The sequence below is a fragment of the Cervus canadensis genome, chromosome 33, assembly GCF_019320065.1.
Source record: "Cervus canadensis isolate Bull #8, Minnesota chromosome 33, ASM1932006v1, whole genome shotgun sequence".
Lineage (NCBI taxonomy): Eukaryota > Metazoa > Chordata > Mammalia > Artiodactyla > Cervidae > Cervus > Cervus canadensis.
This window is the reverse complement of record NC_057418.1, coordinates 5,074,213-5,096,735: the sequence shown is the minus strand read 5'-3', so window position 1 is coordinate 5,096,735 and position 22,523 is coordinate 5,074,213. Positions and strand designations below refer to the sequence as shown.

At 42.3% G+C, this 22,523-nt stretch overlaps 1 protein-coding gene across 13 annotated transcripts in view; it reads left to right on the top strand.

Moving 5' to 3' along the window:
* EPB41L2 (erythrocyte membrane protein band 4.1 like 2) overlaps nucleotides 1-22,523 on the top strand; it is a 205,242-nt gene that overhangs the window by 175,556 nt on the left and 7,163 nt on the right. For 6 of the 13 annotated variants that reach the window (XM_043456949.1, XM_043456950.1, XM_043456953.1 and 3 more), the window contains 6 exons: nucleotides 259-312; nucleotides 521-1,081; nucleotides 2,923-3,045; nucleotides 4,793-4,891; nucleotides 6,551-6,631; nucleotides 11,140-11,245. In XM_043456949.1, the coding sequence (XP_043312884.1) occupies nucleotides 259-312; nucleotides 521-1,081; nucleotides 2,923-3,045; nucleotides 4,793-4,891; nucleotides 6,551-6,631; nucleotides 11,140-11,244 (1,023 nt within the window). In that variant the 3' untranslated portion in view covers nucleotide 11,245. The remainder of the gene's footprint in view (nucleotides 1-258; nucleotides 313-520; nucleotides 1,082-2,922; nucleotides 3,046-4,792; nucleotides 4,892-6,550; nucleotides 6,632-11,139; nucleotides 11,246-22,523) is intronic. The other 7 variants (XM_043456960.1, XM_043456958.1, XM_043456955.1 and 4 more) reach the window with 5 other exon arrangements.

Here is a 22,523-nt window from a genome sequence, read left to right as displayed (position 1 = left end):
CAACAAGAAGGAGCTTATAGATCTGAGTATAAGAAAAGCATTTCATTTCTTTGGGAGGATGCTGGCTATTTTTGTGTTTTTGTTTCCTTCCCTAAGTTTCTTGCGTTTGTCTGGATTGTCCTTCACGTGACCTTGAGCAAAAGGTTTTTCTAGCTGTTGATTCTTGCTGCTCTGCTTTGCAGTGTCAGATGTTTGCTTTGGTGGGTGTCGAGGTAAACCTTTATTGACCTGTGTCCTCGGTTGCTTTTTGTTCCGCAGAAACGCGCTCCTGAGTCCGAAGGGCCTTGCGCCGGAGCCGCTGATGCTGTTAAGGTTCTCCCTTTTACCATGTTAACACCATCGCCCGACGTTTCCAATCCTGCTCACGTTTCCCCCCCGCTTCCCTTTCAGTCCGCCATCATCATCATCATCTTTGCTTTTCTCCATGACATGAAACCTGCCATCGGTTAATTTGGGTTGCCGTCGTTTTGATTTATTCATCTATTTTTGTTTCCCCTCATCCATTTTTGTTTCTGTGCAGAGTTCACTTGAGACTCTGAATGTAGTGGAGGAGAAGAAGCAGGCAGAGGTTGGGAAAGACGAAAGAGTAATCCCCGAAGAAATGAACGGTAAAGAGCTGTCCCCTGGGCGTGGTCCTGGGGAGATGCGGAAGGTGGAGCCAGGGCTGCAGAAAGACTCCACCTCCCTGTCTTCTGAGAGCAGCGGCGGCAGCGAGAGCGAGGAGGAGGAGGACGTGGGGGAGTACCGGCCCCACCAGCGGGTGCCTGCGAGCACCATCAGGGAGGAGGAGGACGCGGAGGAGGCGGAGGAGGCCCCCGGCCAAGCAGCCAAGGTAGTGGACAGGGAGCGCCCCGTGCCGGCAGCCAGCCCGGGCCCGCGCGCGGGGGCCGGCCTCGGCCCGGCGGAGACAGGGGCCCAGGAGAAGGTAGTGGCCCCCCAGCTCCCTGCCGAGAGGAGTGCAGACCCAGGCGCTGTTGAGCAAGACGCCAGCGAAGAAGCGGAGGCCGAGCCCCAGAAGGTTAATGGAGAGGCGGCCCTTGTTGACACTGATGTTTTGCCAGAGATTATTTGTTGTTCAGAGGTAAATGGGAGCTCAACGCTAGAGCCGCTCTTCAGGTGGAGAACACCTGCCTCTCCTCCTCTCCTGTCCTCCCCGTTCTCCTTCAGCTTTTCCGACAAGATGCTGAATTTGATCTCTCCGGGGAGGAAGGGGGATGGCCCTGCTCTGTCGATTTTTCCGCCCTCTGGGGTCACAGTTTCTGGCATCTTTACTACAACTGGATCTCCTGAAAGAGTGAACTTTCGACAGCAGCCACTTCATTTTTTTTTTTTCCCTTCTCATTTCACACTGAAATTTTTCTTTGCACGTTTTCAGATTTTTTTTTCAAGGCTTATCTTTAAGTTGCACTGCCTCCTCATACTAAATGCCTGAATTCTGTTCATTAGGAAGTTGTGTGTGTATTGCTAAAAAATGGTCAGTGTGAGTGTTGCTGGTGTCACGACTGGGTTTGACCTTCTGGCTCATTCTCTCTTCAATATAAGATTTTCAGGAATGGCAGCAGGCTCCTATTACCGTGGTGCTCAGAATTCAGCATCTAGCAATGATGAAAACGTTATTTCTTGAATACCCCTGGCATTTCAGGTTTTAGATTCCAGGGATTGTACAGTCTGGTCAAGGGACTTAGCTTTCCTTCTGGGCAGTGAGAAGCTAAGCAAAGGATACCCTTCTCTTTGCATTCTGTCCTCTAGTCAATTCTGGATTATTTGCAAGTTTGGTTATATGTTTTGTGACTCGTCTCGATCAAGCATGAGTCTTTCCCTTTTTCTTTTCAAGAAACAGAACTTTCCACACTCCCCTGAGATGAAGTCTTGGTCATTTAGGTGCAGGGTCTCTGATTTGGGAGTTAAAGTTATTCTGACGAAAGATTTACTTCTATGTGAATGTTCCTTGATTCTAAAGTTAAATGCCAAAAGTAGAGGGTTTTCCATATTTGCTCTTGTTCATGGGGTGGAAAATCTTGAACTGACTTTGTCTTGGAATAATTAACTGGATTTATGTTACTTTTAAATTTCTGATTTCACTTCAGATGACATTTTGAAAGTCTTTGAATGCTTTGAACTATTGCTTTCTGCAGAGATTTCCTCTTTAAATTATTACACTTGGGAATTTTCTCTCAAGGAAAGCACTGTAGTGTTTTGGTAGCAGTATAGTCTGTATTAAGCATACATGCTTGGCAGACTCCAATGTTAACAGCCTGTGACCCTCTGTTTGGATGTTTTAAATAGTTCAGAGCATTAATGCATCAATGGTGGAGTAACACTATAGATATATCACATTTTAACTTATGTAATACAGAAGAAACACTGTAAGATTTAGGTTAGTATAACTGAAAACAATGCTGCTTGAAGATATTCTTTCTGAAAATGGGATCTCCATGTCAGCGGGGCAGCAAGGACTTTTTGGCTTACCCACCAGGTATGCCAATTAAAGACCATGAGCCTTCACACAGACCATGTGGTTCTTTAAACTGTAACAAAAAATGGAGGCAGGTCACTTCTCATCTTTAATTCTGTTTTATTTTCTTTTCAATTTGATCACTACTTGCTTAAAACTAAAGTTTCTATATCACTGTACACCAGGCTTGACACGTAAGTAATATGGGACCGTCGTAATTTGAAACCTACTACAATTTCAGGAGCCATTGTGCTAGCTTATTCTTCATATATATATCTATACACATATATATGATTTTGAAGGAAAGTGTTTTTCTTTTGTGTCTTATTATTTCCTTTTGCTCTTTTCATTTGCATATGAGTGTGTGTTTGGATATATTTGAGTTATTTTTGAAGGCTCCATGAAACACATTTATTTATTTATTTTATTACCTCTAGAATTTATGTTTCCCTTCCTTTTCACTTCAGCCACCAGTGGTAAAAACAGAGATGGTAACAATTTCTGATGCCTCACAAAGGACAGAAATCTCCACCAAGGAAGTCCCTATTGTCCAAACTGAGACCAAAACCATCACTTATGAGTCTCCACAGGTACAAAAGCTCTAGACTTGGACGGTTTGGGTTCTTTTTTACTTAGCTTGTTTCTGTTTCCATTCTGTCTTCTCCTAGTTTACATTTCTGACTTTGACATAGCTTTTTAATTTTCATTTTGTAACTGTACTTTAGCCACATAACGTGCTGCAGTTGAATTGCTGACCCAGTAATTATGGGGGAAGCGTATATGTGATTTTTTGGGACAGACTGTACCAATGTTGTTCTTATTATTTTTATAAACCATTTCTGGCTTGATATATCCAGGAATGTTTATATATACTTGGGGAACAGATCATCTTACAAGGTTTATTGAATCTGATGTAAATTTGTGGATTCATAGAATTAGGCTTTTATCCCTGCCACCTTCCCACCCCTGACTCCATGAAGACAGAGCCAATCAACTCACTTTTGTTTGTATGTTCACATACACATCTGTGCTTCTCCTCACAGTTGATTATTTTCTGAAAACATGTCGCCATTCTTACGTAAATATGGTAATACTATGCATCTAAGTAATTATCACATTCGTGTGTTTGATTTTTGGTATTCACACATTGATTCTGTAAAGATTTGAAGTAAGAATTAAGATATTTAACCTTAAGAGTAACAAAATGGGGGAAATAGTCATCATTTGGAAATGGAACCATTTAGAAACCTAGACAACTCTTTTCTCAACTGAGAAATTTAGTGTTCTAGAAGGTACCATGGTGGAGGATTGCAGATTATTATCCTCTCAAAATATGTTTTTCATGCTGTAATGCATTTATGTGTGAAACAGTCTTTAAATTTTTTTTTAAGATATGCTCTCTGTAAATGTGCATAGGTTTCTTATGAATGGGTGTGGTGGGAGAGCGTGTATTCATGTGTTTCTATTGTGGTAAGTGCCCTTGTAAAGAAATACAGGAGCATGACCTGAGTTCGAAAGATTTCCTCCTAACTTATAGTAAGAAAGACTCTGAACCTTCCAGTTATTTCCTGTGTCAGTGTCAGGAAACTGGAGACAAATATGTTTGGTGGTCTTAGCATAAACTTGTAGGCCGTTAATGTGCTGCATTATTTGCCCTGGTAAACTAGAACTTTCTAGTATCAGAACAAAGAAGTTAAACCGTAGATAGACATATGTCTAGATATAAGATTTATGTGTGAGAGATACATGCACACACACATCTAGAGAGAGTGCCTGCCAGGTGCCATATGCATGGTAGCTGTGTATATATGCACAGACTATCACGGAACAGTGTCATTTAAGAAAGAAATCTAGAGATAGGCAATTAACCAAATCACTTAAGTGTAGTCTCTCCTAGTCAGGCTCTGTTGCTTAGTAATATGAGAAAACACTTATTTTTACCCACCTGTGCTTAAAAAACCAACAAACCCAGTACTTCTGGTCACTGTGGCAACTTCTCTGCTTGGTCCTCTGGTTTCTTCTTCTAGATTCTGCAAGTGGCCCTCAGTCAGATTTTCTCACAACTCCCCGGCGGGTCCCAGTCCCATCTTCTACTCCCATTCTTCCTTTTTTCTCTCTCTGCTCAGCACGTGCACTTAATCCTTGCCTTTACTCTTTAGATGGCTAGCCAATCTTCGATCAGTAAATCGCCGTTACAGACATGCAGGGGATTGGCAGCTAGCATCTTCTGCCAACTGCATAGGTCTTAAAAGATGCATGTTTGACGGGGAGGGGTCTTCTCTGACAATAGGATGGAAGTTAAGCATTACTTTGTATTTTCCCCCTAAATCTCCAAAGATTGATGGCGGGGCTCGTGGTGACTCGGGCACGTTACTGACCGCACAGACCATCACGTCTGAGTCCGTGTCGACAACAACAACCACACACATCACCAAGGTAAAGCAGTCCAGGGGAATGTACATTGCCAACAAAATCTTTTCTGAATTGTTTCTTTGTTCCTCTTCACACTGCAAATTTTTACACACAGTGCCCTGGAATAAATATGCATAGATTTAAAGTATGCAAGACATTGGGCTCCACTGACCTTTGTATTTAAACCAAACTGCAAATTTGTAAAGTACAAGGGGTAAAAATAAGTTCAAAATAGCTATATCTGAGAGAGCTACAAGAGCGGAGGGAACTTAATAAAATAGAAGCACAGGTTTGGTAAGTACCAGTTAGCTCTCCTGACTGAAGCAAAGGAGTGGAGACCACCACTGGAAATTTTCGCCGACTTATTCAAATAATGTAAATTTCCCCCATTGATTTAAGGTTCTAGTATGTGGATTTGGGGCATTTTTTCCAAATCATTCTCTTAAGTGTTTAACATCTGATGACCAGTGGTTGTTAAAATGTGGTCTCTGCACTGGCAGTAACAGTCTCATCCAGGGGCTTGCTAGCGGTGTGAATACTGTCGCCCCGGTCCAGATATTCTGAAACCCCAGGAGTGTTTAGGAAGCCCTCTAGGTGATTCCAGTGTATGCTGTGGTCATCACATTTCTAACCCAGTAATGCCTGCTGCTTCTATTAGAAACTGAAGGTCCCGAATGTATCCCTTTTGCCCTCCTCACTCAATATTTCAACGACAAAAAAAACTTTGTAAATTAAAAAAGTCCCCAAATGCATGATGGTATTGGTGTTCATTTTAAAGTGTATCTAGCTATTAAAACCTAATGGTCTCTATGGTCAGCCCTGTGTCTTACACTTAGGTGTTATCACCCATGACTGTGTAAATTTATCAGTGCTGTAGAGGTTGGGTCTGTGCTTTCTCAGGACTGTGGTATTTACTCATGGTTTAGAGTGTCAGAGCGTATGATCTCTTAGCCTCTATCATGCCCGAGGCTCTGTCACCTTGCTCCAAGCCAGTGACTCTGTTCGGCAGCTTACTCAGAAACTCCTGCTCCTGCGTCCCCTCCAGCCTTTGTTCAGCCACGTTCTGTGTTCATGTCACAACCACATGTGGAATCAAACCAAACATTGGATGGAAGTCTGTCACCCTCACCCATCTTACATATCTGAAAGCAAATCCAAGTTCTCTTTCTGTTATTGCACTAAACCAATTGAACAAAATTGCCAGATGGATTTGTATGAAGCCAGTAGAACAATCAGAGCTATAACATCAAGCAATTTTCCAAACCTAACTAAACCAGATGTCTAAATGATTAGGAGTCCCTGTAAATTCTACATAAACCAAACAACTATTTCTTCCTTGCTTGCTTCTTTTCAAAATAATGGCCAATCGGAAATGAAGAAACTCAGGAAATTGTCATGAAATGTTCCAGTGGAATTGTTTGGATTAAATGACATCTACTGCGTCTTGATCTCACCTGAATTATGATAAGAGAGCTTTTAAGGTTGCTTTCAAATTGGATGATAGAATTCTACCTTGAGCTTATAGATAAAGAAGTTTCTAGAGCGTCAGTGTTCCCCACTCAGTGTCAGCTGCCTGATGGTTATCAGAAGGTCTCGGTGTGCTCCATTTGTGTTTTCTCTGGTTACGTGTAAATGTGTTTTAGTGATTGCTAACCCCCCTCCCTTTTCCTTTGTGACCTCTAGACTGTAAAAGGTGGGATATCTGAAACAAGAATTGAGAAACGCATCGTGATCACAGGAGATGGAGACATTGATCATGACCAGGTAAAGATCAGAGTATCTGCTTCTGAGATTGATCATGCTCATTTCCTAAGTTTCTATTGTGCCATATCCCTTCTCCCAGGACCTCCTGGATGAGTCCACCTCCTAAGCTTGGCATGAGGACAGCTCACAGCCTAGACACACAGCCTGTCCATGCAGCCTTCCTAGAAGCACTGAATTGCATAAAACATGGGCTGCTTTTTCATTTCCCACTAGCTTTACATGCACCTTTGGGTCTAAGCTATTAAAAAATTTTGGCAACCATCAGGCATTCACGTGGGCCTGATTTAACGGTAAGTCATCAGTTATTAGAAAATAAATGGCATTTTCATGACCTTGGTTTCAGAAAATAAGAAAAGCTGCTAAATTTGACTTATGCCTGTCTTTAGGAACTTATCAAGTATTTTTTAATAGCATTAGAAAAGTTGGACTATTTACCTCTAGGTGTTTTCCTCTAGTCGTTACCATTATTGAGGGGTAGGAGAAGGTAATATAAGGTCTCTTACAAAGTAAAAATTTACATGTATTCAGAAAAGATTTTTTTTAAAGAATAATAGTGCTTTCGTTCTACTGTTGAGCAGAATGCATGCCTTTCAAAAGCAGGCAAGGAATGGAATCACTGTGACTTGGAGAGTTGTTTTAATTTTAGACTGCAGTGCCAAGTGGTGATGAGAATTTTTTGTCTTGTTACATTCTCAGTGATTTTTATCTCAACTTTAAAGGAGACCAAGCTTTTTTCTTTTACAATAATTTGAGGAAAAGGAAATGTTGAATTAGCCATCTCAGCTGAGAAGTAGGAACAAATGATGGTTAACCCAGCTTTGAACACTGTTGGACTTGGGAAAGAGAATTTTAGAGAATAAAATTTCTTGTTTAAGAAGAGCTCACTGTATGTGGCTAAAGAGGAGTAGAATTTCTTCTATGCCTAGAAAGAAAATAATTCTTTTTTTTTTCATTACTGTATACAGAATTTTACTTACATATTTCATAATGTATTTTTTTAAATTCCAAGAGAGTTCTTAGACGTAAAGGATTGCCTTGACTCTATTTTGACTTAGTAGTGGGGATTCTTAGTACATGACTGTACATGTGTCTCTTCACCACTAGGAAGTGAATCACCTCTGTGGAGACCAAGCCTCTGGTTTCCCATATAGAGGACTTATTCTACTTCTCTTCACTAGGACAGTGTTGAATTGCTCTGACCTTAAGTTTGAATAAACCCTATTCTTAGTCTGTTTCCCTCTGGGACTCCCACTCAGCCTTTGTTGAATGTGTGCTGGGCAGGAGCCGACATTCTTTGGCATGATGCAAGGTGGGAATTGGCGCCTTCTCTCAGCCTTTGTTTCTCCTGCACACTCTCTCCACTCAATGAGGCCCTTTCAGACTTTAAAATGCCACTTTTTCTCTTGAGGGATTACTCTCAGGTTTTATTTTATGTGTGTTCCCTTGTCCTGTTTTACCTGAAAACTAAAATCTCCGTGATACTGCTTCTGAACAGCAGATATTAAAAACACAGCCTGAAATGTCAGTTCCAAAATAATATACATTCCTAACTCTTCCATTAAAAAAGAGTCATGATGGTGCGTCACAGCTTTAGGTGTTGCTGTGAGGACACACACCCTGTGTGTATGATGTTCTGTTTTAGCCCATTTTAAAACTGGGAGGGAGGGGAGGATAAAGTAGGTTGGGATTAACACACACACTGCTCCATATAAACAGAGAAACAGCAAGGATCTGCTATATAGCACAGGGAACTATATTGTGTCTTGTAATAACCAATAATGGAAAAGAATCTGAAAAAGAATGGATATGTATCGCTTTCTGTACATCTGAAACTAACACAGCATTGTAAACCAGCTATATACTCCAGTTTAAAAAAAAAAAAAACTAAAAATGAGGTCAGATATCCAAATGAAGAGACATTTACCCTTTTCATAACTTGAATGAAAAAGTTAAAAGTTTTAAACTTTTTTGAGTAAATGTAATTGTGGCTTCTGGGGTGCTTGTTATCCAAAGCTCATGGTGTATTTGCTTTCCCCATAAAGCCTGTGAATGAGACTAGGAAACTATTGAAAAGTGAAGGAGGAAAATCACTTCCCTGGCAAAAACTGAGGTTGATCATGCAGTGACTTTCATGTCATTGGCACCTTTTTCAGTTCTTTGCCCACATTAGAAGAAGTTTAATAGTGGAAGGAAATCCTTCATCTGAGCAAGATAGGGAAAAAAGGAATCTTTTTTTGTGTTGGCAAATGAAAGAGGCATGCTTCTATAGAAACTCGCTTTGCAAGTTCTGCACCTGATGGCTCTCAGCTCTGAACCAGGGAGGGAGAAACAAGATGGCAGGAATGTTTCCTTTCTAATAAAATAACTTCTCAACTTGGCAATGTGATGTGATAGGTTTCTCACAGTCTTGATTGTTGCTATAATACATTAACATTTTACAGTATTTAATTATATGTACTGAGGTTATGGAAGGAAAGGAACTGAAGGATGACTGATTTCAAATGCATTTGAAGATGATAATAGCAGTTTTCCATTTTCCCTACTTTTCAGCTAATTAAAGTGTGTTTCGTGTATTCCACCTTCTCTTGGGTATCATGTATATTTCCTCTTTAACAAGTGCACTGGTTTAACGTAGGCAGATCTTTGTGAAAGAAAGTGAAAGTGCTGCTTGCTTAGGTGCATCTGGCTCTTTGCAACCCCGTGGACTGAGGCCCTCCAGGCTCCTCTGTCCATGGAATTCTCCTGGCAAGAATACTGGAATGGGTTGCCATTTCCTTCTCCAGGGGATCTTCCCGACCCAGGGATCAAACTTGGGTTTCCTGCATTGCAGGCAGATTCTTTACCATCTGAGCCACCAGGGAAGCCCAGGCAGACCTTTGTCACGAACATAAATTCAGAGTGTCTGAGAAGCTGGTTGTAGCCACGTTGGCCCCCATCAGAGTTGGCCTTTCTCAGATGGGATTCTGCAGACCAGCCGGGGGTAGGCCAAGTGTTGATTGTTGGGTCTCCGCCTTCCCTCTGCACGGGCGCCCAGACTTAGAGGCCGCCTACTGTACGGGGTCTCCTTCCCCACGCACACTGCAGTCTTCACATGGCAGCACTTTCTGTCCTGCTCTGAGACCAGGTCCCCACTCCACTCCTGCCCTCCCGGCTGCCTGCTGTCCCCATGTGACAAAGCAGTTTTGCTGCGGCTCAAATGGAAGCCTGATCTCCTAAGTTCTCTCTTGTCCCAACACAGGTGAGTCGCCAGAATTTGTTCCCCAGGAGGAACTGAAGCACCTTCAAGTGACTTCCAAGCTGAGTAAAAAACTTGCGGTGTAAAAAATAATCTTCTGTTAGCTTTATGTTTCTTTGTGGAAGGAGGCTCAGGGTTTTGCTCCCTAACCTTCCAGCTGACAGAAACAGCGTTACAAACAAGAAACGCAGTTGTCCTTGAAGTCAGGTGACAGTCACAAGAAAATCCTGCTGCTTTTTTCAAAGGCCTGTTTTCCTGATGAGATACAACTCTCTCCTAGTAAGACTTCTTTTTCTTGTTTTCACGATCTGTCCCAGAAGAGTTCTGTTCTGTGTGGGTTTTCTTTTACTTTCTCCCTAAGACCTCTTTAAACACCTTTCCCTCTGAAAAATACGATCTTTCTACTTTGTATATAATCTTCATATACAGTTTACTTTCTGATCAAGCACAGAGAAACCTTGTCTGCTTTCCGGGTCTAGGAAAGAGCCCATGAACCAATGGAGTGGTGGCTGAGGTCCTTCTCCGGCCCTGTAGCCCCCAGAAGGATGGCCCTGAGAGAGCCCGTTAACCTTTGCACCTTCGCTGTTTCCACGTAAAAGAGGGAGCCGTGTTTTATTATCTAAAGATTAGTCTGTCTTCTCTTCAGCTTTTACTGATTGTCGTCATTGTTGCTTGCAGTTTTAATCGTTCTGTGTCCTGAAAGTTGATATAATTTTCCCACAGCATTCCTCAAGCAATTACTGAGAGCCTCAGAGAGAAAAGATGAGCTGAGCCTGGTCCTGCTGGGGCGTGTGTAGGGATGGGTGGGCAGGTGAGGCAACTGGATAACTACATGTATCACTAGAGTGTAGACGGCAGACAGCATGCCGAAGGCTTTATGCCCTTCCTTCAGTCCATCCCGCAGGCCTTGACGTGATCTTTGCAGTCTCGGCGCCAGTGTCAGGTAATGGATGAAAATTCTGAGGTCAGGGAAGATCTGTTTTCTCCATGTTTCATGCTCTCCGTGCCAGGCTGGGTGGAATTCAGGGCCAGAGTGTTTCTCCTCCATGAATTGTTATCTGGAAATGGATGGGAGAAGTGGGAAATCTGGGGGAATGAGATGGACTCCCTAAAATGAACAGGGAGGCCATTTCAGATCTTCTGGTAATGGTAAAGCAGTGAATGCATTGCTTTTTGCTGGAGGCTGGATCGCAGGTGATGGGCGTGCTCGTGCATTGCCACCCCGAAAAAGAGCCTCTTTCTCTGCTCACCACGCTGTCTCCTGACCCCGCAGGCGCTGGCCCAGGCCATCAGGGAAGCCAGGGAGCAGCACCCCGACATGTCGGTCACGAGGGTGGTGGTGCACAAGGAAACCGAACTGGAGGAGGGGGACGAGTGAGGTAAGAGCGTCGTCTGTGCCGTGTCCCCGAGCCCGCCGAGGGACGTGGAGGCGCGTCTGCGTCACAGGGCCGTCTCCTGCCGTCCACCCAGCCTTTCAGTCTTTTTTTTTTCCATTTATTTTTATTAGTTGGAGGCTAATTACTTTACAATATTGTAGTGGGTTTTGTCATACATTGACATGAATCAGCCATGGAGTTACATGTATTCCCCATCCCGATCCCCCCCCCCACCTCCCTCTCCACCCCATCCCTCTGGGTCTTCCCAGTGCACCAGGCCCAAGCACTTGTCTCATGCATCCCAGCCTGGGCTGGTGATCTGTTTCACCCTAGATAATATACATGTTTCGATGCTGTTCTCTCGAAACATCCCACTCTCGCCTTCTCCCACAGAGTCCAAAAGTCTGTTCTGTACATCTGAGTCTCTTTTTCTGTTTTGCATATAGGGTTATCATTACCATCTTTCTAAATTCCATATATATGTGTTAGTATACTGTATTGGTCTTTATCTTTCTGGCTTACTTCACTCTGTATAATGGGCTCCAGTTTCATCCATCTCATTAGAACTGATTCAAATGAATTCTTTTTATGGCTGAGTAATATTCCATGGTATATATGTACCACAGCTTCCTTATCCATTCATCTGCTGATGGGCATCTAGGTTGCTTCCATGTCCTGGCTATTATAAACAGTGCTGTGATGAACATTGGGGTGCACGTGTCTCTTTCAGATCTGGTTTCCTCGGTGTGTATGCCCAGAAGTGGGATTGCTGGGTCATATGGCAGTTCTATTTCCAGTTTTTTAAGAAATCTCCACACTGTTCTCCATAGCGGCTGTACTAGTTTGCATTCCCACCAACAGTGTAAGAGGGTTCCCTTTTCTCCACACCCTCTCCAGCATTTATTGCTTGTAGACTTTTGGATAGCAGCCATCCTGACTGGCATGTAATGGTACCTCGTTGTTGTTTTGATTTGCATTTATCTGATAATGAGTGATGTTGAGCATCTTTTCATGTGTTTGTTAGCCATCTGTATGTCTTCTTTGGAGAAATGTCTGTTTAGATCTTTGGCCCATTTTTTGATTGGGTCATTTATTTTTCCGGAATTGAGCTGCAGGAGTCAGTCTTTCAGTCTTAATCGTCCCCAAGTTCACCTGCTCAGGTGACCTGCATTCAGTTAATTATAAACTCTGGGGATCAATGGGCATCATGTGGTGTTGATAACTGCCACGTGTTGAGAGCTGCTGATAGTCAACATTTATGTGTTACTGTCCTATTTTGTAAGATTAGTATAAGTAACCTTATACTAAGGTTGTAACATTAGTATAAGTTATCTGAGTGTTCACAGTGACGCTCTGAGAAAGATGCTATTGCCATTGTTAGATGAGGATCTTTTATTGTAGGGGCCCAAGGGCAAGATGAGTTAAGTCTTTTAAATGTGCTCATTAAGAATAATTGTGTATCAGAGAAGGAACCATAAAGGGAAAGATTGCTTTGACTATACAAGTATTTACAATTTGAGCCAAACCAACAAAAACAAAAGTAAAGGGTAAGTGATAAAGTTCAGTATGCTTGGCAGAGAAAGGAATATATTGTCATTTATGTGTCATCAAAAATTGTAAACACTTAAGTAAAAAAAAATAAGGCCTTTCCTTGTGGCTCAGCTGGTAAAGAATCTGCCTGCAATGCGGAGATCTGGGTTCGATCCCTGGGTTGGGAAGATCCTCTGGAGAAGGGAACGGCTACTCACTCCAGTATTCTGGCCTGGAGAATTCAATGGACTATATGGCGTCGCAGAGAGTCGGACACGACTGAGTGACTTTCACTTCACTCACTTAAGTTTAAAAAAAGAAAAAGAGTAGAGGATTAAGCAAGTAAACCATGTAGAAACTTAAGCAAAAAGTGTTTGGCCTCATTGCCTAAATCAGTACAAATGAAAAATTCACTTCTAAATGTGGCAAAGTTTATATTAGCGAGAGTTAGGGAGGTTGTGGGAGGGAAACTATACTTACGCTGGTGTATAAATTAGTAGTATTTCCTGGAGGGCAAGTTAACAAAACATTATATTAAACCTGCTTACCACTTGAACTACTGTGAGGAGTTTCTTAAATAATCAGAGATGTATACAAATATTTATCTTCAGGACTATCACATTTTTATATATGCTAGCAAGAAGTGTGAAGCAGTCTAAATGGCCCGCAGTAGGGAGTGGTTGTACATTGTGCTGCTTCCATGTGATGACAAAAATACATATCGCCGTTAAAGGCTGTATTAAAGAATTCTTAAAAAAGGAGTAAGTGTTCCTAATTGTGTATGTATTAGGATTTTGAAAAGCAAGTTTTATTATACAGCACATATAACTAAGATTGCATTTTTGTTTTTAAAGTCATCCATACATTGATCAATTGAGAGAGAGGTCCCCACTGGAATGGCGTGTCACAGACCACGTCTTCCTCACCGTGGCAAGGCCAAATGCTGTCCCATCGCTGGGAGTGAGGGGTCCTGCCAGAACACAGCCTCCCTTCTGACTTACTCATTTTTCCCAATGTGATAGATAGATATGAAATGACGTACAACTTACGACATATAGTGACATGTAACTTAATGCCGTATAACTTTCTTGGTTTTGCTGCTTCTTGATAGATTCTCAATACTAATCTTCCATCAATTTTATGTGTTGCAAGTATCTTCAGGTTTGTGGTTTATCTTTTATTATTAATAGAGGTCAATATGTTAATATACTCAATGTAGTATTTAATATGTTAATGTAGTTCAACCGTCAAGTTTTCCTTTATGGCATATGCTTTTTCCATACCCTGAGGTGTTAAAGATATTTTCAATCCAGAAATTTCCATGTTGCTTTTCATGAATCTTAATCTATCTGAAATTTTTTCTGTGTGATTAGAAAACAGTGATTTGTTTGTAGCCAGTGTTCCAGCCCTCTGTTGAAGAGCTTACCCTTGACCCATGTAGTCTTCAGGTCAGAGAGCAAGTTTCTTACAAGCCTGGGTGTGTTTCTGAGCACACTCATTTCCATCAGTCTGTGCCTCCCCCTACCCCAGTGCCTTATAGCTTTAAAATTAGAATTTATATCTGGTAGGATAACACCCCTCCGGTTCTTTTTCTTCAAGAATGTCTTGGCTGTCCTGGATTATTCTTGGCACCTTGTATTCACTTGTGCAGTGAACACATACACACAGCCTTTGAAGTATGCCTGTCTCAGGGGTCATCTTTTATAAGCATCCTCATTAAACAGATTTAGGCGGTTAAAGTATAAATTCACATGTAAGGTGGGCAAGCTAGATAAACTTAGGAAGATTCATTCAGTCATCGAAAACATATTTAACAAGTGCCAAAAGGTGCCGGGGTAGCTTAGGCAGTGAGAGTTCGGATCGTCAGATGGGCAGACAGCACAGTCATGGTCCCCTTCCTTCGGAAGAGTCCACTCCAGGCGGGGAGGTGTCAAAATGAACAAAATGTGACTGCATATCTCACAGATGTCTGAAGGAAATAATATGCGGGAACAAAGCAGAGGGTTTGACCTCTTGCCAGACTAGGCGATTACTGGAGAAGCTCAGTTTTGAGTTGGAATCTGAAGGACAAACGAGAGCCACCTCAGTGTGTCTTAGAGTCATTTTAGCATCTCCGTTCCTGCCGGGCCACACCACATTTCTGAACAATCTGCTTTGCTGATACTGTCAGGGCTGGGACGAATGTGTTTCCACGGCTTCAGCTCCCCTCTGGCTGCCCTGCCAGAATCCCACAGAGGCGGCAGGTCGGTGGAGACAGAGCAGCATTTCAACATCAGAGAAGAAGGAGAAAGTATTGTTTGTGCTGTGTTGGCCCCATGTCCCTTTTCAGGTGGGAAAAGCTCTCCTCTTGCTTTAACCTGACCGCTCCCTTTGGAGTGGTCTGACCTCTTGGTCAAGCGTTGAAAGTGGGGTGTGGAGGGTGGAAAGGTGGTCAAAGAACAACCTGCTGACGGAACTCCCAGTCTGCCTCCCCTAGCCGGACGTTTGAGGCAGAGGAGCTAAATGCAGCTCTGTGAACAAGGAAATGCTTTGGAGGAGCACTTCCTAAATCTTTGCATTGTTTTTATGTCCTCTTAAGGACTACTCTCCCTTACCGTTCTATCCTAAATGCGTATTTATGAGGTTTCGGATGGATACACAATGTTACCAACCTTGTCTCCACTAGAATGGTGTCCCCACTGGTCCTGATGAGGAGGGAGAAGAGCCCAGGCTTGGCGGGGTGATCTGTGTGGCCTCAGAAAGAATGAGCCCCAGGAGGGGGAGCTCCCAACCCTGCTTCAGCTGGCACCATCAGCTCTGTGAACTCAGACTCCTTGAGTGATGACTGATGTAGGAAGAAAAAGTGAATGGCGCCTCCTTTTTACTGACAGCAGTGGATGGCCAAAGGATGAAATGAAGGAGGAGCGGTCTCTCATCTATTCACTCATTTTGTTCTCTCTGTTGTTGTTCATTATACAGATATGCTGGAAGGCTCATTAGTGTTATCTGCTGTTTTACCATGGAGATTTTAAATCAAACAGGTCTGCACTCACAGCAGAATAGAGTCTCAAGTTTTCTGATAGATTCTGGACTGGATATGGTGGGAACAGAGATGATATCTCTGAATCAGGATGGGGCATCACAGATGGCTTCTCTTGAATGTCACAGTGAATCAGAGTTGGCCCAGTGAAGAAAAGAGTGGAAGGGGGCCATCCACGAGCCAGCATAATCTGATTCTGTGAACCCAGCACTCCAGGAATTGTGCAAAATGCCATGCAGCTGACTTGCAGGGCACTTGTAGGAGAGTCATGGGAGGTGAGCAGGGCAGAGAGGCAGAGGCCTGATCATAAACAGTCAGAGAGGCCGATCAGAAGAGGCTGAAGTTTATCCCGAAAAGCTATGGGGTATTCCTTTGTATTTGAGAAACAGTAAGGAGATAAGGTTTGTGACTTGTTGACTGTTTGCATGAGGATATGGAAGTTAGTGAGTTGGGAGGATGCAGGAGCTGGGGAGAATCCCAGATAATGCCCAGGTTTCTGTCTTGGGCAGATGGGTGGTTGGTGGTACCTGTAACTTTAATCATAGAACACATGAGTTTTATTTTTCATTTGTCATGTGCAATATGGCCGGTTCTCTGAGTGTAGCCGTCTTAAAGCAAAAGTGTACGTTGTTGTTGTCATTGTCTGGTACCATAGGAGAGGCCCACTGTCATGGGAATTATCGTGGAAGCTTGGAAGTAAATGTATAAGTCTCTGACTTAAACATACACACATAGGATATGCTTAATTGGAAATTTACCAGATAGTCTGAGTGTCAAGAGAAAGTGGAACAGCAGTTTTGCTGGGTTCAAATCCAATTCATCGTTGTGTGATGTGGGCAGCTTATTTTATTTCACTGTGTCTCAGTTCTGCCATCTGTAAACTTGGGGAGACAATAGGAGTTACCGAGAATTTGTTAATCAGGCACATTGTAAAAACTTTTTGTAACGTAAAAGGCCAACCATGGACCCTTTTGTTCTTAAAAAGTCAAATAAAAATTTACAATTTTCAACCCCAGAGATGCTGAGTTTGAGATGCATGTGGAATAGCTCCATGGAGAGGTCCAGGAAGTAGCCAAGAGCTTTCAGAGAGAGAGACCGCTGCAGGCTTGAAAACAGGAGGTGGACACATCTGAATGGGTCGTCCACTGATGAAGTCTTTGGTTTGAGTGACGCTGCCCAGGACCGGGTCAGAGAGTTGGGGCCTGGGGACCGGAGGAGCTCTAGGAGGAGGAGTCAGATGGCAAGAAGGTAGGAACCGGGAGGAAGGGCGCCACAAAAGCTGCAAGAGAAGCTAAGTCCGAGAAGGAGAGTGTAACCAAGCATTAAATACGGCAGAGGAACCAGGGACGTGTTCCTTTGGAATTGGTGGTCCAGAGTCAGCCTGGGGGTTTTGTCAGAGCTACTTCAGTCACATAGTGGAGAGGGAGCGGAGAACAGGTTGAGGAAACAGGATTTACACAGAGTGCTTTCAGGAAGCAGGAAAGCTCAGTTACTGGGCCTTTTGCTTTTCCACCCACCTTGCCTGCCTCCATCTGAGAAGACAGAGCGTGTCAGTCTGACAGAGCCACCAAAGCTAGTGCAGTGCTCACTAAAAACCGGGTACATGCCTCATTCCTTTGAGCCTGTCCGATGGCCCCTGAGTTCCAGGCTCCGACCCACCCACAGTAAATAACTCGGAGTTAGTGGTGGTGCTCTCTGGGCTAGCGTGCATCCATGAACACGTTTCTAAGCAAAATGATACTGTGTTCCAATCAGCAGTTCAGACTCAGGGTGATGTTCACGGTTTCAAAATGAACTGGAAAAGCCAAACAGGAAATTAGCATCAAGTGTCTACCTCCCTTGACAAGAGAGAGCGATGGTGTTGGCGGAACGGAGCTCTAACGGATCACAAGCGACTCATTTACATGTGAGTGTCTCCCTGTCCTTGGAAGAGAAGCACCAGCCTATCAGCTTCCAGATGACTCTTTTCAGTTCAAGAGCCAGGGATGTTTCAGGCATATCAGTTGCTGTTGTATTGCATTCTTATTTTATTCTGTTTGCCTAGTTGTACTAGTCTTGTACCCCCAAATTAGCGTCTTATTACAGCTTAGTTTTCAGTGTAAGTTAACCTAAAATGAAGACTTCTGCATAGAAATGAAGTCAGTTTGGATTTGGTGAGTTTCAGGCACTGCCGGCTTTCACTGCGGAATGCTGTGGAATGTTCCATTTAACGTCTGTGAATCTGACAGGTGCTGTAACTGAGTTCCTTCCGGTGCATCTGAACTTCCCCACAGAGGAGGCGGTGGATGCCTCTGCTGTTGTGTAGCACCTGGGAGTCTGATTCCCCAGGGCTTGCTCTTAGGACAGAATCATCATTGACTGTTGTTTTTGCAAATGAAACTGTGTTTTTTCTGGTAATAAAAAAGGAGAGGCAATCATAGTTTTTTGAAAGGGAAAGATGGTAGAAAATGTAAGTGACCTGTAATCACTCTGCTCCTAGAGATAGAGAACCCCTTTCCACAGTGTATGTGTGTGTGAACACACCCAGATGCCCTTGCACATGTGTTTTCATGTCTCTATTCATTTAGGCCAATCCTGTTGAGTCTATCATGTATCTGGCATTTTTCTCCATTGTATACAGTGTCTTCACAGTTCATAGGAGGTGACTTTGCCATCATTATCTGATCAATTTCCAACAGCCATCGAATGGACACAGGACGGCTTCCTTGACCCCTTTTAATGGCTATTTAGAATAATTTCTCAGTTTTCACAAGTAAATGCACAGTGGCGAAGATTGTAGTTGTATGTACATTTTGAGGCCATTAATTTCATTGTTTCTCTAGGACAAATTTTTAGAAATTAGAGTTGGTGTGCCACCAAACGTTTCTTCTTGACATATTTCCCACCTGTCTTCCTTAGAGGTTCTGCAGAGTTAGACACTCACTAGCAGCTTAAGAGTCTCCCAGTTTCCCTGCACACTCACCAACACTAAAGATTGTATGATGTTTAAAAAATCTTTGCCAACCTGGTGAGAAAAGAGCATTTGTCCCCTCCCTTTTTTAAATTGTGAGGATAGAGTATTTTTAAATCACTATTGTTCATTGCTTGGAAGTACACGTATTTGCACATATATGTGTATACATATGTGCACATGAACACAGCTTGCATTTCTTTGAATTGCCATTTTGTGTCCTTTGTCCAACCCTTGGGGACCCCATGAACTGTAGCCCACCAGGCTCCTCTATCCATGGAATTCTCCAGGCAAGAATACTGGAGTGGATAGGCATTCCCTTCTATTCAAGTGTTTATCATCTTTGATCTGTTACAGAGTTGTTAAGAATATTAACCCCTTAGTCACAAATTCTGCATGTTTTCTCCAGTTTTTCATTATAATTGAGAATTTTAAATGGCGCTAAAAAGAGAGGGCGAGGCCAAGACAAAATTAACAAATTGGAGACACACAGACCATATCCAGAGTTTTGGTTTGTTTTTCAGCCCAAACAAACTTTAATGTTTAGCATGTTACAGAACTGGAATTATTGATGCTTCAAATGGGAAGACACCCAGTGATCCTAAAAACGCCAGAGCCTACTTTCTGTCAAGGCCACCGTGGCTCAGTAGGTGCTGCCTCTTTAGGGGGAGAACAAGCTCTCCAAGTCTCCTTCCCGTCTCTTCATTTTGGGGTCCTGGTACCCGTCTCCCTACTTATATGTTACCCCCCTCCCGGCCTTTGAGGAATATGGAGGTGGTGACTTTATTGTACCCTAGTGCAGGGGTGTGTTGTAGAGGATGGAAATTAAAAGAATATTTAATTTAAAACTTCACATAGAGCATCTTCTTTCCCCCCAAAACCCTAGAGATTGAAATAATTTGTCATTGGTCAGTTCTAGGCAAGAATCATAAAATGCCATCATGTGTAGAGCTGAGTATAGTTTAATTTGTTTCAAGAACTTATCTAATGTTAGACATCCCAGATACTAGTTTTTAAATAGTAATTTTAAATTTTGATGTAATTTTGTGGGTGGATTAGGAGATTTTGCTGGGGGGATAAATTAATAAGTCTCTGTATGTTCTTAAGGTATTCCTGTGTTTATTAGGATTATACTCCCAGGACATGTTGGCCCTACATTTATTTTACTGTCACACATCAAAATACTTCAGTTAGCATTGGAGCAGAGTGAGAATCTGGTCTTGTTCTGTCAGGTAGGGCACGTGTGGCTCTTGAGCATCTGAAATGTGGCTATTCCCAATTGAGCTGTCCTGTAAGTGTAAAATAACAGACCGGATACTGAAAAGGTAAGAAAAAAGAATGTTAATAAGTGAGGGAGTTGAGTCTAGAGATGAATTCTTTTGATTTTCATTAACTTTCCTATTTAAGGAAAATACAAAACAAATACTAAGTGAGTTTTAGTCATATATGTTTCAAAACTTTTTCTAAACGATAAAAGAGTTTTGTTACTTTTATTTTGCACAACTTCTATTTTGTTTGATTTGATTAGATTGTTCTCATCCCCACTTGTGAACCTAAGATTGACAATATTGAGTGTAACCTTACCATAGTCCACTTGTTATTTAAAAGAAGCTTTAAGATTTTGTGGAATGCTTTCAAATCCAGTTCTCACAAGATTTGAAGTCGGCAGAGTGAACCAGAAGACCTGCCTCTCGCTTTAGGGCCAAATACTCACTACTCTTAGAAATCTTTGTCAAAGCTGCAGAGATTCAGGAAAACTAGTGTTTTAAAGAACTAAGAGTCTTCCTGGGATATCTCAGAAGTAGTTATTCAACAAAAGAGAACAGAAAAAGGAGCCTGAAAATTTTCCACTTAAATCAGCAGATGAAACTAATGGTGAGGACAGGCCAGTAATGCTTTTTCCGAGGGATAGGATACAATTCTGTTTGTGTTTTCCCTCCCAACTCTTGCTTTTCAGCCTTGCCTTGTGGGTTAGTCCCTGTTACTTCGTGGATTCATTAATGTACATTGGGGACATACTACATTCAAGGGGCTGTGATAGTTGTGAGAAAATGCATAGGAACAAGTGTACAAATAACATATATGGTTTTAAAAAAAAGTGTTTCAAGAGAAGCCTTGAGAAAGGGCCGTGAAAGTTGTCAGGAGAAGCTGTTTCTGATCGTCAGGTCAGGGAAGACCTCCCCATGACGGCAGCGGGAAGTTTCCCACGTGCTGAGTGCGGGGAGCACCGGCGCACATATTGGGCAGAGAGGAGAGAGCACATAGGAAAACCACGGGCCGGACATCAGGAGAAGCAGGTCCTACATGGGGCTGGGGCTGGTGTTCCCAGCAGGGGCTGGACAGACTGGCAGAGGCAAATGGCAGAGTTACTCTACGTGAGTATCTCAGTTTAAACTTTGCTCTGTTGGTCATTTGCAAAGAAGAAGAGCATTTTTAGCACCATCCTTTATCAGTGGTATGCAGGATTAGATTGAACGAATGTTTGACTGAATGAATTACTCTGTAAAGAAACCATTATATTGGTTAAGGCAATTATTAATGGAAAAACAGAACAGGACCTCTGTCTTTAAGAGTAGATTTGAACTGAGTTTGGAAGTAAAACCAGGAATAAGGTGTATGTGAAAATCCATTGTAATAGTATCAGCTCACATTTATTGAGTGCCTACTCTATGCTGAGCTTTGTTGAAGGACTCTACCACATATTATTTCAGTTAGTTCTTGCAGTCACTTAGGGTGTACATGACAACTCTGAGGCCTAAAGAGGTAGTCCCTCCCTCACCCAGTCATACTGTCAGTGCCTGGCAAAGCCAGAGCTGATACTCAGTCAGTTTGACTCCACACTGCATATTGCTTTGCTCTGAGGGATTCATGATGGGAATCTTTCAAATATAGATTTCCACCAGTGGATTGCATTGACCAAAAAATTTGTTCGAGCTTTTCCGTAAGATGTCATAGGAAAACCTGAATGAACTTTTGGCCGATTCAGTAATTGAAGCACACCTCATTTTAGAAAAATGTATTCTGGACAGAATGTCTTTGAGGCTGCAATATGTAGCTAAGTGAACAAGTAAAACTTTTATAGATTTTATAGAATAATTATGTTTAAAAATGTGGTAGAATTGATGTTGCTTTTATTTGACAGGATATTCCAAAATTGCCATGTGTAGTAATTCTTTAGGGAGAGTGACTGGAATGTGCATAAAGGCTCTAACAGAAAGCTTACTGTTAGCTTTGAAGAAAACCCTCATGCAAACCTCATGAGAAAAGTGGCCTCCACATAGCATTAATGTATTCAGGCAAACCAAAAGATGCAAATTATTTGTGGGAGAGGTATTTTGCTGAATTATTTGTGGAAGAGGCATTTTGTGCCATTTGACTGAAAAGGAAAAGACATTAGATTTCATTTTTCCTTCTCTGTTCAGCAGTCACACAAACATCTGTGAGAACAGGAAACAGCAGTAGGTCAGGAAGCAGATTCCATAGATGTAGTTCTCAAGCAAAGGTCTCAGAACACACAAAAACTATTGAAGTAGTCCAAAGAGTGTTTTATGTGAATTTTATTGATTAAAATTTGCCACTTACAAATTAAACAGTTTTCAAAATATTAAGTTAAAAATAATCGCCTAGTGAAAGAAGCCTGAGAAGGTGCCATGTACTGTATGACTCTAACTCTGTGCCGTCCTGGAAAAGGCAAAATGGTTAAGACAGTAAAAAGATCTGTGGTTGCCGCCGATCTCGTTAGAAGAGTCTTTAAATATAGAGGAGCTATCAAGCTCAAGGGG